The sequence below is a fragment of the Drosophila miranda genome, chromosome 3, assembly GCF_003369915.1.
Source record: "Drosophila miranda strain MSH22 chromosome 3, D.miranda_PacBio2.1, whole genome shotgun sequence".
Taxonomy (NCBI): Eukaryota; Metazoa; Arthropoda; class Insecta; order Diptera; family Drosophilidae; genus Drosophila; species Drosophila miranda.
In genome coordinates, this window is record NC_046676.1 from 21751048 (window position 1) to 21765539 (window position 14492).

Below are 14492 nucleotides of genomic sequence, written 5' to 3' on the forward strand. Positions count from 1 at the left end.
TGTCCCAGGCCACAGGCTACAGGCCCCAGAACCCCAACCGCCCCTCCCCACGTTCTAGCCTTTGGACAGACGTGACATAAGCTAAATTGTTTTAAATTTTGTTGAATCGCCTTCTCACTGCTCTGCTGGGCTGGGGATAAATTGAAGCCGCTTGGCATGTCGCAATCCATGTGGCATACTCGCAGCAGTGCGGTCGAGGAACGTGGTTAGCTTAGCCAGAGATCTTTAAACTAATGGACTGCGGCACAAACCAGCCAGTGCGGTCAAAAGTGCACACATACGATAATGGTCGATTGAATGGAGCTGTCAGCTGACAGTCATCTGAGAGGAAAGCGGGAAAGAACCCCCACTTCTGTCAGACGCATCTGATTAATGGCAATTAGCGTGGATCGATGGACTCCGGGGTTTCAGTTACATTTGCAACATGATGAGGCATTAGCAAACATTTCCACCCAATCAATTGGGGTTGAGAGGCAGCAGGGCTATTTACAGAATCAATCATTTAGTATATTTCGCCAAAACACCTTCCCACGCCTGTGCCACTCGCAAAGTCATGAATAGTGATGACATCCCCTGACAGCAATTAGATCTATTATATCCATTCACGGGACTGTAAAGTACAGAGTAAATGAGTATATTTTTGGCTCTATTTGTTTCTGGGATAGATAGCTCCCTCTGTTATTTAGTTATTTACAGATATAAAAGTTTTTCCATAGAAACGATCGCTCTGCAAGCCTCCTTATATAGAGTCTCTGGCTAATCCCAGTATGGATCAACTCGTATTGTACAAAAAACTAAAAAGCTCAAAAAGAGTGCGAGTCAAACAAAGCCAACCGAAGGTTTCTCTCACAACAAAAACAAACATTCATCACACACTCACACAGTTAGAAGAGCACTAGAATGAGACTTTGGAGTGCGGCTCGTCGCCGACTCTGGGCTCGGGTTCTGAATCCGAGACTTAAGCTGAATCCAAATTCGAAACTCGCTGCCTTCAAGGCTAACTTCTTATTAAATGCCAAGAAGCGAGCCCAAGCAGCCGCAACTACAACAAAAAGTGGCAAGAAGCGGCAGGATTATGTATATTCGTAATTACAGCTCTTCCAAAGATCAAATGCGACAGCCATTAGGATGAGGGGCTCTGCTCTCAAACCATCAATATGGGTGACGAGGCGCTGGAGCGGGTGCGGGAGCCACATGTGCCGATGCTTCAGTGGCAACGTCAAAGTCGTACATATGTACATATATGTATGTACAAATATCGCATGTAAAACTAGCTTCGATTGCCACCAAATGCAAGATGGCGTCATTCGCGGCGTAGAACGGTAGAGCGGAGCAGCCGGAGGGAATGCCTCTGCTAATGAGTAACAAGTCTGCTTAGACCACATAGCATACAATACATACATATGTATGTACATATCTGTACAGACTTTTGCTTGAGAGTTGTTGTCTGCCTGTGCTCTTGGCTCCCAAGGTCATCTTCTGTTGCAGGCGTTAGAAACAAACTCCGATCCGAGCAAAGTCAAAGTTTTGAATGCAAACGTATTATTCAGCGCTTTGTTAGTATTGCCCGCGACTGTGGTTGTGCTGTCGGCATTGGAGTTTCAAGGCAGCGAACGCAATTACTTGATATTTTCTTCTCATATCTATAATATAATATAATCCGATGACACTCATTGTGAACATGCCACATTCTAACTGGAATGACACGCTGTCCGGCCGCTCGTCCCTCTCCCTCCCGCTCGTCGGCTATGCAAATGTTTCCAGCCGAATGCCTCGGGTAATGAGCAGGGGCAGCGCCAGGGACGCTCACCTGAACCCACCCTCCTACACGCTTAGAAAAACTCATTTATATAATTTTTCCGACGGAAAAAGTTGCATCACCAGCGGCAATTGCAGTTTTTATTTTAGCCTTTAGCATCTCTTAGTCATTTCATCTTAATTATATTTTTTGACGAATGAGAATGGGAAAAAGTCCCATGACACACGACGATTGCCGTTTCACTCATGCAAATTTAAAATGGCTGGGCATTTGAAAGTCCAATTCTCTTTCCAGTTCCCATAGTGAATCATGCGATGGAGGACAAACTTGATTTCTTCGTTTTCAAAAACTAGAAATATTATTCACGACAGCACACACACGCATGCAGACCTCTCCTCATGTGTGTTTACGTAAGTTTCGCTTTTGTTGTATTTCCTCGTCCTATTTCTCTTTCCCATTCATTGTACAGTTTCATTTCGTGTCTCTCCGTTTCTCTCGTTCCATTTCTTTCAGCCCCGTACATATCATTGACTGACTTAGCAACAGACAGCAAGAACAACAGTCGTAACGGTTTCATGCCCGTCCCCGCTGCGTCCTTTCCTGTGATATTTCGTGGAAGAACAAAGCACACAACGAAACATTTGAGGGAGCTTCGAAAATTTTGCGTGTGCGTGCGACAGAGCTAGAAATATGAGCGATGCGTGCGGAATGGAACGATGAAACGTGTAATGAAGTCATGTAGCACGAGAAGCGTAGCACAGCTCACTGGAAAGAAGCAGAATAAACGAACGTTTGCTTTTCCCATTGAGAGCTGTTGGAAGAGAGCATTTATTTATTTGAATTACATACAAAAAGCAGCTTATGAATAGGCACTCTGTATTAACAACTATTATTAAATATGGAAGGGACGGCACTTTGGTCGGTTCAACATGTTGATACGCCCGCAATTTGTATAGGAGAGAGAAAAAGACTGACTACTTCAAAAGCACAGTGAGTCCCCGTCTCGCTCCCACATGAATGCAGTACGTTGATAGAGAGTTGAACCTAAACCCGCCGCGCACTCCTCAGAGGCGTGTAAAAACTTGTAAAACAATTGCACAAGCGCGAGAGACGCGAACGGAAAAAATTCCATTAGATTTGGTGTCGTCGGTGTCGCGGCCATGGCAGCGGCAGCGGCAGCGGTAGCGGAGAAAACGCGGCCAACTCGGCTCGTTGTGCAGCTGCAAATGAACGAAAGCAGCAAAATGCCGACTGAAACTTAACGACGACAAAGCAAACTCAACGAACGCGAAAGCGTTTTCGTTCGTTTAGTTAGATTCGCGCGCGCGCCTTTGTATACGTGTGTGCGTTCGTGTGTCTATGAGCGAATGTGTTGGTGTTCCATAAAAAATATGACGTTGGCAGAGCTTTTTCTCTCTCGCTCTTTTCCGCTCTCACTCGATGAATTTGGGTGAAAAAAGTATGTAGACATGTGTATTTTTTTTCAGACTTGCCGCATGTCTTTCGACACTAAAAAGCACACTCACACATACAAACATTCCCACTAGAAACAGGGGATTGCTAGAGCAGGACAGCATCGCATTTTCGCTATAATTTTGCGCTACTTAGAAGTTGCGTAATAGGCGAAAAGAAGGAGAAATGTGTCATCCAGTCGCCGCGTAATTGTGGCTAGTTCCTGCTTCCTTCTCCCTCTTTTTTCAATACATTTTATTTTAACGCTGTTTACGTAATCCGCGTTTTTCATTTCTTTTCCTTTTTAAAATTCCGTTCCGCGTTTTTATTTTTTGGCTATCTCACATGATTTATTGTTCCAGGCAAAGTTCACTGGGGGAAAACCACCACCAACAAACGGTCCGGTCCCCGTCTCGCCACTGTTTGACGACTATTTTCGACGTTAGCAACAGCGTGTTTTATTCTTGCTTTTTCGGTCTCTCTTTTATGTGTGTTCTCCTTCGGTTGCTTTTCCGTTTCACTTGGGGGATGGATGGGATGGGATGGGACCAGAAGAGCACAAGCGTTGAACCGTTGAGCGAACCGCACTGCGCAACGGCTGACGCACGAATAAAACACAGAATAGAAAAACGCGTGTAAAGTGCTTTGTGCGGCGGCCGTCGTCGGCTACAGGCTACAGCAGCAGCGCGACGCGGCCACAAAACCAGTTTTATATAGACCCGCGCGCGCAAGCACACTATATATAAGAGCCTATACATATACATATGCTTGCGCTGCCTGTTGTGTGAGTGTGAGGGAGCGCGTTGAAGCTTTTGCAATTGTACATGGCCGTCTCGGTTTGGCCGTGTGTGAGTGTGCTTTGTCGCTGACACACATTCAAGTTGCTGTTCACTTTTTTTTCTGCCGTCGTTTCCTTTTCCACATAAATGTGGTGTCTGTAGTATTGCAGCTTTGTGGCGCGGCGCACTTTGGCTAAAATTTTCCGTCATTCGATGTTTTTCCAACGAAACAATGATTTTTCAGGCACGTAACCATGTAAAACCGCTAACTTTGTGCCTAGATAAATTACAAAAGATAAGGTTTCCTTGGGGGGGGTGGGTATTTAACTCGAAAACAATCACAAATCTCATTAGAAATCAGTTGGCCAAAAAGTATTTGATTAGTTTTTGTTGCAAGGCAGTTTTCTTTACATACATACATATGTACATACATATGTATCTAAATATTTATATACATACTTCTGTGAAAAATTGTGTCATCACTTTGCACATCTAGAAAACTTGTTATACACACACATGTATATACTTATATGCATATACATATATGGATGTATTTACAAAAACAGCCGCTGCACTTCTTGTTCTTTTCTCCTTTTTTTTCCAAGCAACACACAACTACAACGACAGCGTTTCTTGTATGCTTCGACGAGTGCCAACTAGAAACAGAAAACTGGGTTATTGGCGCAAATGCGCGCGCGAATCTTCATCTCTCTCCCCCACTCCACTTCATTGATCACATTCTCCCTTTCTTGCTGCAGTTCCACTTGGCACGCGAAGCTGCAGCAGCAGCCAAGTTGTCTGTTTGTGGGGTGCGGGCCTTAGCATTCTCACAAGTTCCCCATTTTCCATGCCTTACCTATTATAAATTCACCTTGGCTGCCTGCTTTTGCTGCTTGTATTTGTTGCCTAGCAACGCTGGGTAGGGGGAGAGGGAAGATGGGTTGGAAATTGCAGCAAATGACTAATTTCGTGTTTGCTTTCTGCGGCGGTGCTGATATGCTGATGACGACATCAAAAGAAAACCAAACCAGTTCGAAAGCGAAACAAATTTTTGGCGATGACGCCACAGCTGCTCTGGCTGCTTCTTTGTTGCTGTTTCTCTTATTGCGTTTTATGTTTTATGCTTGGGAATTAATAGCCACACACGAACATGATCGTAAGCCAAAAGAAAGCTAACAAGAGAGACGCAGCGCAGCGCACAACTGACCAAAGCTTCCTACACTCCTCTTTTCTTTGCTTTAATCTCTTTCTCTTCGACGGGGTCTGTGTCTGTCTCTGTCACCTAGTCTCCCTCTCTCTTTCGAGTGGAACGTGTGTTGCATGTGATTTCATTTAATTTTCGTCTTGCTCTTTTCTGTTTACGTTTACCACAAAACAGAAACAGAAAACGTATTCTTCTCTTTTTTGGGTTAAAAGTTAATGCGCTCCAGGCACGAATCTTGGGGTACTTCCCCATCTGTATGGCTTTTGACCAGACTATCGTTCAATTAAAATCTACACGCTCAAATGGTATAAGTCTTGATGGACTGAAAACTTTCCTCTGGCTACAATATGCTTTTGATATCGCTGAAAGAAATTGTGAGGAAGAAGAATATCTCCCATTTAATTTAATAACTTGACTCTCATCCTCCTATGCACTCCAATTCTCTAATTTTTTGTTCCACTCTAGTCCCAAATATGTTTGATGCCTTGAAACCAAATCACTTTTGAATAGAGGCTGGTCTGGTCCGCCTTGCAAGTTGAGCTTTCGAACTTTAAATTCCAATACAGCGGAGAAAAACTGGAAAACCTTGAATAACCCACTCAGATGACTAATTAGAGAACCTCTAAATAGAGATCGATGGGAATAGATCGATTCTCAGAGATAGAGTGAAGATTTGGTTGGTTAATTTTATACAATTATTAAGCTTTCGCATGACCATTAATATTTAATGGGCCCGATTAAAGGCAACATCTGGCATCGCTCAAAAGTGTACTTTGCACATTCATAAAACTGCTGTCAGCAGGAAGCCCGACACCTTTCGCCATAGTATTTTTCGTTACTTACATATTCCAGAATCCCCAGCAACTGTCGATCCCGATTTGTTTGATAAGAAATTTCGCGCGCTCTTTCTCTCTCCAAGTAACACTGAGACATATGGAGAGTACTAGGCTAGGTGCAAGAAACTAACGCGTCTACTGCCAGCGAACAGCGAATAAAGATTGGCGAATGACTCCGCTTCGGGTTTAGTTTCTGTCTCTGCTGCTCTGCTTCTGCTGTGGCGCAGTTTCATCGAAAATTGTTTCAATGTACACGCAAACACACACAGCCACAGACACATAGTCACGGCCCTGCGCTCATAGAAACCGTATATAAAACATTGTGACTAAGCTTTTTCATATACTATTTCATGCATATGCATGCTGTGCGGGGGTGGTGGGGTGGGTGTTTGTGTAGGTCAAACAGCTTCGACGTCAGCGATGCCGTAAGGGTTTTTGCTGCGCAGCGTTCAAGTCCGCCCACAAAATGTCTGCAACAGCAGCAGTATCGTTAGAGAAATGGGATGGAGGGACACAAATGGGGAGAGAGATCCTCTGATGTCGCTTCCAACTGCGTTTCAGCTTCTGGCCAGATGGAGGGGGTGCGGGAGGGAGGCAGAAGTGCGCAGGAAAGTCAGAACGGGCCCAGCTGCTACTGCTGACTGCGCAGCGTTGATAAGAAGAAGAAAGAGAAGAAGAAGCACTCACTTCCAGTTAAGAGAATTTTTCTCCTACTTCCGCAATGGAATTGATTGGGAGGCCCTGACTGCCTTTATCAGTCGTTCACTGGAACCGAGCTGGGTTTTTGTCAAACGAATGCCGAAGCATGTGCGCCCCTCGGTACAAGCAACCCTCGTTATATGGGCTTTTTCCCGCCTCAAACCCTGCCTAGAAGTCGGACCGGACCACTGCGCACATTGTAATACTGCGCATGTTTCCAGCATTCTTTTGCTGTTGCTTTTGTGTCACCTTTTCGTCCTGCATACGAGGGGGAAAGTTTCATTGTATCCTTCTTTCATTTTCTTACCTGGGCGGTGAAGGAATTTTTCATTAGAATGATAACTTTTGCTGGAATAGGGTGTTTTGATATGGTTCCATTCGCTCCTTCTCACATTCGATGCGTTTCGAGAATGCAATTGCAAATGGAAATCTGAACTGTCTGGCTTATGCATATGTAAATACCTCTTGTCTGGAACTCAAAGGAACGCTACAAATGGATCAAATAGTCTGCTACTTGATCGTTCCGTAGGTAATGCAATATGGATAAGGGTTAATCAGTATGTTCTACAGAGCGGAGACCCTTGATTCTCCTAATTACTCTTCTGTCTGTTTAAAGGAGACTCTTCCTTCGCAAAAGCGGACTCCTTTTACGCTTACGAGCGTAATCACTGTACCTATTTTGATTTTTGCTTATCATTTTTCAATTCACCTTCCCTTCACTTCACTCCACCAAAGAAAAACAATTTGCGTCTAATTGAAAATCAGATACCTGATGATAATTATAAGGTCTTTCGGATTTGGGTTTCGGCTTGGGGTTGGGGGTTGAGTTTTTCGCATCAGTGAGCTGCTCGGTGGGTTTGGGAAATGTGCTCGGGGTCATGTCCAGGTAGGGATTGCGAAAACTGTAAACCGAAACGCTTTGGAGGGATGTTGGACAAGAAGGTCGTTTGCGGACATTTGCCCTCCCCTCCCCTCGCTCACCCACATGCCATATCCATATCCGCGCCACAACATGAAATTTCCATTTGGCTGAGAGATTCTCCTACTCAACTCCTCTACCCCTCCTCTTGTACTGAGTGTTGGTTTGTGACTGTGCGTGTGTGTGTGTGTTAATGAAGGCATTTTGAGCTAAACAAGTTGCAGTCCCTCTTGAAAGGAAACCCGAAAGAAACTTACACTCCACTCCGGAAAGTCGTAGACCGAAAAAAGACAGAGAGAAAGAAAAAATGAAATGGAACAGCGGCAAGTAAACAAAAAGGGAACGAGAAAGAAAGAGGGATGTAGAGAATGAGGCAGCGGAGAAAGGAAAACATTTACAAAAGAGAGTCCATTGAACCCGCCTAGCGTTGGTGGCTACTGACGAGCCACGGCGACGGCGGCGCAGCAATGAAGACGAAGTATGCCATGGATGTTGATGACGTCTTGAGGTTAAATTGTCGATCAGGGCGCCCGCGAACAACGGGAGAGGCAAGACAAGAGACTACCAAACAAACCAAAAAGAAAAAAATGTCAACGTCAACTTCAGTGTCGGATGTCTGTCGTATGCATGTGTCTACCCCTTCCACGAAATGAACAAACATATTAGATGTTGCTGCTCACGCACTTAACCAAACATTGTACATACATACGTTACATCTACTTACATACATACATATGTACGTTGAATAATAATTATAGGTCAAAGAAGTGCAAGAAACATTCGATCAGTAAGAGTAGAAGAAGGAGAAACTGATCAACGTAGAAGTGGAATGCAATCTCCCTTCCACCCACAACAATTCAAGCAATGGGAAGTAGGGTACAAAGCGATCGACGTTGTCCGGTTTATTGATGCGCGTCCGCCCCGCTTAGTTAGTGCGAATATTTATCAATAAATAGCAAGTATATGTATACGTACATATGTTCATATAAGGCATGCAACGGCAACAACAAAACACTACGAATACATATTGTGCAAACATTTACATAAATACATACATGCATGCCTACATACATGTACATACATAATAGGTACGTACGTTTGGCATTCGTTGAGTTGAGTTGGTTGGCAAGCAGCGCCGCGCAGCTGACGAGCGACTACGAAACGACGAAACAAACGATGAAGAATAAAACGCGAAAACAACGAAACGATGAAACTGACTGTACATACAGTACATAAACACACACGTACACACAATACGTGTGCTAGCGACGAACGAGAATGTGCGTGTGTGTGTGAGTGTTTGCTCTATGGCCCCGGCACGAGGTGGAGAGGTACAGACGCGCCTGTTGCAAAATTCATTCTGGCGCTCTCATTCGTGACGAAAGGATGTACGCCCGGCTGTAGCCCGTATGAATCTACATCCGTACATTCCTTGCGCAAGGCCCACGCTCACAGCCGTCCCCACAGCACCCACACCCTTCCAGTTGGACATGGCCAAGGAGCAAGAATACGAGGAGCTGCGCGAGCTGCTCCAGTCATGGGATGTTGCCGATCTCCTCCCACACTTGCAAGGTGAGTGCTTACTGGAGAGCAGAAGAACGACTTTAACTGTAACGGCATTTGGCCGCCTCTCTCTCCCATTCACAGACGAATCCATCAACGTGGACGAACTGCAGATGATCAAGCGGCACCACCTGGCCGAGCTTCTGAGCAACTTTCGGTTCGGCACCCGCATACGCTTTGAGCATCACCTGGAACGTTGGCGACGCTGGCTGAACGTGCCCCTCCAGGGCGTTCAGGGGCAGAGTCAGACGCACTGCCAGGGCTGTCGGTGCGCGGAGTCGGCGGCCCCGTCCATTATCTGCCATCCCCAGATGGGCGGGCAGTCGGACAGCGCCGGGGACAGTGGCAAGTCCGATGATCTCGCCAAGACACTGCCGGCAGAGCCACTGGTCTCCATCACTGATCCCAGAGAGACGGTACAAGCCCCCTTTCATATCCCTATGCAGCCCCAGTCGGAGCCCAGCGAGATCCTGAGTACGACGCTAGTCACTAACGTCAAGGAGGAGGACAGCGGGGAGCAGGTGACGGGTGAGGATCGAGTTGTTACAGTGCTGGGCATCCTGCAAGCTGGCGGGGTGAAAAGCCAGTCCCTGCTCGACCGCCTGGGTCAGCAGGAGGCGCTGGATGCTGTGCAGCGGCTGCTGCTCATCCAGCTGATATGCAGCTACTATGAGGACAATCAGCTGCATCTGACGTTGCAACGCAGCCACCTGCTGGAGCGCGAGATTCTCCAACTGTTCCCGAAGGAACAACTGCAATACTACCGAACCGAACGGCGTGGCAAGATATATGTGCGGTTCACCAACATGAAGCGAAACAAGAGGGTTAACTCTTCCCGCCAGGAGCTGAAGCGAAGGCGCGAAGATCTGCTCAAGCCGGCGGCCCACGTCTATGCCACTGATATCGTGCACAAGGGCCAGACCTTTCCGGCCGACAACGTATTCAGTCCCGAGAGATCCGATTGAAAACACCCATATTCCGATCTAAGTTGATTATTTCTAAGCTGAATCTATCTCGTGTGTGATACAGTGAGGGTTCTCTTGAGCGGCCACCACAGTGCCAAGAGATTGGATGTGTACATAGATTGGCATCAAATTATCTCGAGGTGTCCACCCAAAAGAGCTCTCCTTGTACATATTTATTTCTATGTATATGTACATATATTTTTATTTTGTATGCTCTCTAATCTGTATAGGGTATTTGCGGGTCGACCCGATCCCGCTGACTGACGAAATTAAATAAAAAATTTTGGAAATTCGCGAGAAGAACTTTTTCCTCCGTCTCCACATCTGCTAGCTCGGCTTTTTAGGGTTCGTCGCGGTGAACCTTATGATAGTTGCAACACTGCGCGGTAAACGGTGATGGTGAGAGAAAAAGTGATTACATCAGCAATGTAAAAATAGCCAGCGGCCGTGTTAACAATCGTCGAGCAATTTGCTGACTAGCTGTAAAATGCGGCCACAAGTACACTATTTTCCTGGTTCTAGTTTTCGTATCGTCAATTAAATCCACTCATCATGATGATGATGTGGCCTCTGACTGGCTGCGGAGGGAGTGTTTAGGGGCGTTTCACATGAAACTAATTAATTAAGTTGCTCGCTTTTCTTCCCCTTGCGTTTTTTTGTGGTTCTCATTTGCTCGTTTCATGTTCAGTGCTAATTGACTTTATCAGTGTCGCGAGTCGCGACACAGAGCAAACGAAACTATCTAAAATGCCCCACCATCACCCGACCAGAGCAGATATCAGGCTGTGTTATCAGGCGGGGGGCTGCATGGTAATTGCCTTTCGGTGGGCGATTCATTTTCACATTTTCTGCATTGTTCATTCTGCATTCCAATAGATATTACTCTGTTATATGTTTTCTCATCCATTCCATTTGGTCTGTGCATGTATCTGTCATGTGTACCTGCGTGTGTAAGTACAGATGTGGGCAAGTCCATGTGTAGCTAGTAAATAGGTCGCTCGCAACAGGCGACAAAGCTGCAGAGCTACAAACTAACACACGAGCTACAAACTATTTTATTTGTTGCTCTACCCCAGCGAAAGCTACACGAAATGTACATATTGTACATACATACATATGGCTGTGTTCGTGTTCAAGTTTCGATAAGCTGTAAAAGCTCTCGCGCTTATGTACTTGTTTTTTCTGTAAAAGCGAAACATATGGTTGTATGTATGTATGTACATAGTATTTTAATTGTTCGCTTGCAAACGAACACATTTTGAATTAATAATGCTGATCAAAGTTTGTTAATTGTTCTACAGCACAGCTGTTAAATTGTTCAGTTTTAGTTGCATTGACATACATATGTATGTACATACCATACATAAGTTGCTCAGTTGCTGGAAAAGATAAGCTTGAAACATCCATAAAGTTTTGGTTTTTGGAAACGGCGAAATTCTTATACACTATAAATGTACACGTGTACATATGTATGTATGTACTTATAACACGTTCATTTATCTTATCTAGGTGTCTGTGTGTTGATTTTTCTGGCTTTGCTTTTGCTTCTCTCGTCTTCCTCTTTTTGTTATTTCCAATGCTTTTGCTATGGAATTGAAATGGCTGGACAAGCAGCCCACACACATACACAGCTACACTTGTATGTACATATATTTTATGTAAATATGTATGTATGTTTGTTTTAGTATATATGAGTTTCTTTTTCGAGTGGGGAAAGTAGGTCAATTACACGTGTCGTGTGCATATGTACACTCTGTGTACATATGTAGACGTTTTATGCTTAGGCAGCATAATCATCCAGCCAGCGTTGTTGATCGAAAAAGCTTACTTCTGAGCTATGTTCTCCACGATTTCTTTTCTTTTATCTTTCGTTTCTAGGCCAAATCGCGCTGTGGGGCGGACGTTGTTCTTGTTTATCTTTCTGAGAGATGATAAATTAAAAGAGTTTCAAGACGTGGGAGGCATCGGTATCCTCTTCAAGGCTTAGGAAGAGTGAGAGAGCAGCTGTCGCTGACATTTTCCTTTCCGTTTTGGAAAGGACGTTGTAAGGACAAGGAAAACAAGGCACTGGAAGGCACTGTGCGGGGGCGCAGATAAAATTATACGCAGCCCAGTAAATGGCGCAGGCTAGCAAATGGCGGGAGATAAAAAACAGCCCCACTATGTACTCTATGTACATATATATGTATGTAAGTATGTACACTTGAGAATTGGGTCAATCGATAAAAGAGGAAACAGTGGAGCAGCGGCAGTGGCAGTGGCAGCACCAGCAGCTGCGGAAGGAATCTAGCACATGCGCCAAATTGTGGGGAGAGGGTGTGGGATGAGGATTGGATTGGCGTCTGGGGGTTGCTTTGTGGCGCCCAAGGAGCTTTTTCCATCGTCAGATTCAGAGAAATTCGTACCAAATTGTTAATGTAGATATGTATATGTACACATATTTACTCATTGCGTTACATAGATTCAGCAATATGAAATTACATCACGCGAAAGAACCACTCGCACTTGGCTCCCTCTTTGACTCTTAATATTTTATGGGGCAGCTGTTACTGCGCTCCACATGGCACATTTACAGCCACATAAAACGAAGTTTTGGGGAGATTCATTCAAATATGTAAAAGTACTGAATGTTTTTTCGACGGCCTATTAGATTGAGGCCAGTAATTCGAAATAACGTAGCCAAAATCCAGTAAATGATATCAATTCAATGAAATTCAGTTATTATCTATAAGAATTGAGGACATGTTTTTCATCTATTTCAGTTAATTCTTGTTACAGAAAATAATATAGATTTAAATGAAATTGCAAATTTTTATAATTTTAATCAATAGACTAAATTAAATTAAACATTTTACCCGCGATCTGGCAGCGCTCATTAACACTTTTCATAGGTCGGGCAGCATCCGTTAAAATCAAAAAATTTCGGTAATTCTACATGTAGAATGTAAATTGTATCGCTGATGTAAAATCCATGTAATATACACACATTTGGCATGATTTTAATGGGTGCTGCCAGACCGATGAAAAATATTAATGCACGCTGCCAGATAAATGTTAAGCGGTGGCCTGCCCGCCAGATTCGAATCGTGGTTTCCTTTCGAGGGAAAAGGCAGTGATTCTACCTTTGGCACAAGGAGCGATTAGAAATATCCGAGCTGGACTGTCTTCAAGGCTCCTGCTCCAGCTTCAGGGGCTAATTGAGATCGGGCTAGAGGGTACTCCAGGTGATAGGCTGGATGGTAGTCATCACCCGAATACAGATGTTAAAGTGTGTGGATCGCTGTATAAATCTATATAATCAACATTCCTAACTCAAGTATAACTCAAAAGAAAACGCATTCATTTTTCCGCAAACAGCTGGTGAAACTCTGACGGCGTCTTAAAGTAGTCGATCAGTAGCATGGAAGAGCGGTTCCCCAGCCTGTACATAATGTGGCTCCAAGGATTCAGTACGTTCCTGTATTCAGCAATCTGTCCCCTTTCGAAATAATGCTTCACAGTTCCCAACGGAAGCTGCGATCCATAAACAGCCACATATCTGAAAGATATAATGCAGGATTTACATAGATATAGAGCCACATATTGAAAACTTACTTATCGGCACTCTTATAAATCCTGAGGGGATATTTGGCCACAAATGTGCGTATGGCCAGGTTGATTAGCACAAATCCTGCCAAGAAGTAATACAAATCTGATTCATGGGACACCAGCAAAGATATGTTGATTTTCTGGGTGATGTTTTCCAAATTCATGTTCGTAGCAAAGTGAAAGGCGGCCACCAGGCCAAGCATAGAAACCGTCGCCGTAGACACATTCTTGGTCCAGCTTACATAATTTTCTATGGGTGCACGATAGATTAATCTATACGTATCTGGCAACCGGTCATTAAACAGAAGCTTTCTTTCCACATCGGGGGCCGGCGCCGCATTCCGCAACTTGCATCGCAGGGAACTTGTTCTGAAAGAAAATGTACATTTTCAGCTTAATTATAAGATATAAACGTTCCCAGTACTTACTGCAGGCTTCTGTGGAGCCTTGTGGCTGCGATGGGTCCTAATTTAACAAATTTTAAGATAGCAGCACACATTTGTTTTTCTTTAAGTTGCTTAAACAGCTGTTGAGCGTTGCCACCTCTAATAAAAGGGAGTATTTAAAACAGTATATTTTACTTTCGCTTTTTTTAGACAAGATCCAATACAAGCAATTATTTAAAATAAGACAGTCAAGTAGAAACTAATTAATTCATTCATAAATCGAATAAAACTACTATCAAGCTAGAAATATTCGACGAAATATCAAAAACGAGGAATTTCTAT

The 14492-nt window shown here is 44.3% G+C and overlaps 2 protein-coding genes across 2 annotated transcripts; one reads left to right on the forward strand and one right to left on the reverse strand.

Annotated features, from left to right (window-relative positions):
- Positions 1–8750: 8750 nt before the first annotated feature.
- On the forward strand, positions 8751–10473 carry LOC108160676. Its single transcript, XM_017294822.2, has 2 exons — positions 8751–9220; positions 9296–10473. The coding sequence occupies exons 1-2, from the start codon at positions 9058–9060 to the stop codon at positions 10174–10176; spliced, it is 1044 nt and encodes a 347-aa protein (XP_017150311.1). The 5' UTR covers positions 8751–9057; the 3' UTR covers positions 10177–10473.
- A 2980-nt stretch (positions 10474–13453) lies between these two features.
- LOC108160139 lies at positions 13454–14312 on the reverse strand. Its single transcript, XM_017293947.2, has 3 exons — positions 14193–14312; positions 13771–14133; positions 13454–13714 (listed from the first exon to the last, which is right to left on the reverse strand). The coding sequence occupies exons 1-3, from the start codon at positions 14261–14263 to the stop codon at positions 13516–13518; spliced, it is 633 nt and encodes a 210-aa protein (XP_017149436.1). The 5' UTR covers positions 14264–14312; the 3' UTR covers positions 13454–13515.
- Positions 14313–14492: the final 180 nt, after the last annotated feature.

Coding starts and splice junctions, on each gene's coding strand:
- LOC108160676 (XM_017294822.2), top strand. CDS start 9,058: ATGAATCTACATCCGTACATTCCTTGCGCAAGGCCCACGCTCACAGCC. Junction 9,221..9,295: donor TCTCCTCCCACACTTGCAAG/GTGAGTGCTTAC, acceptor TCCCATTCACAG/ACGAATCCATCAACGTGGAC.
- LOC108160139 (XM_017293947.2), bottom strand. CDS start 14,263: ATGTGTGCTGCTATCTTAAAATTTGTTAAATTAGGACCCATCGCAGCC. Junction 14,134..14,192: donor AGGCTCCACAGAAGCCTGCA/GTAAGTACTGGG, acceptor ATTTTCTTTCAG/AACAAGTTCCCTGCGATGCA. Junction 13,715..13,770: donor ATTTATAAGAGTGCCGATAA/GTAAGTTTTCAA, acceptor TATATCTTTCAG/ATATGTGGCTGTTTATGGAT.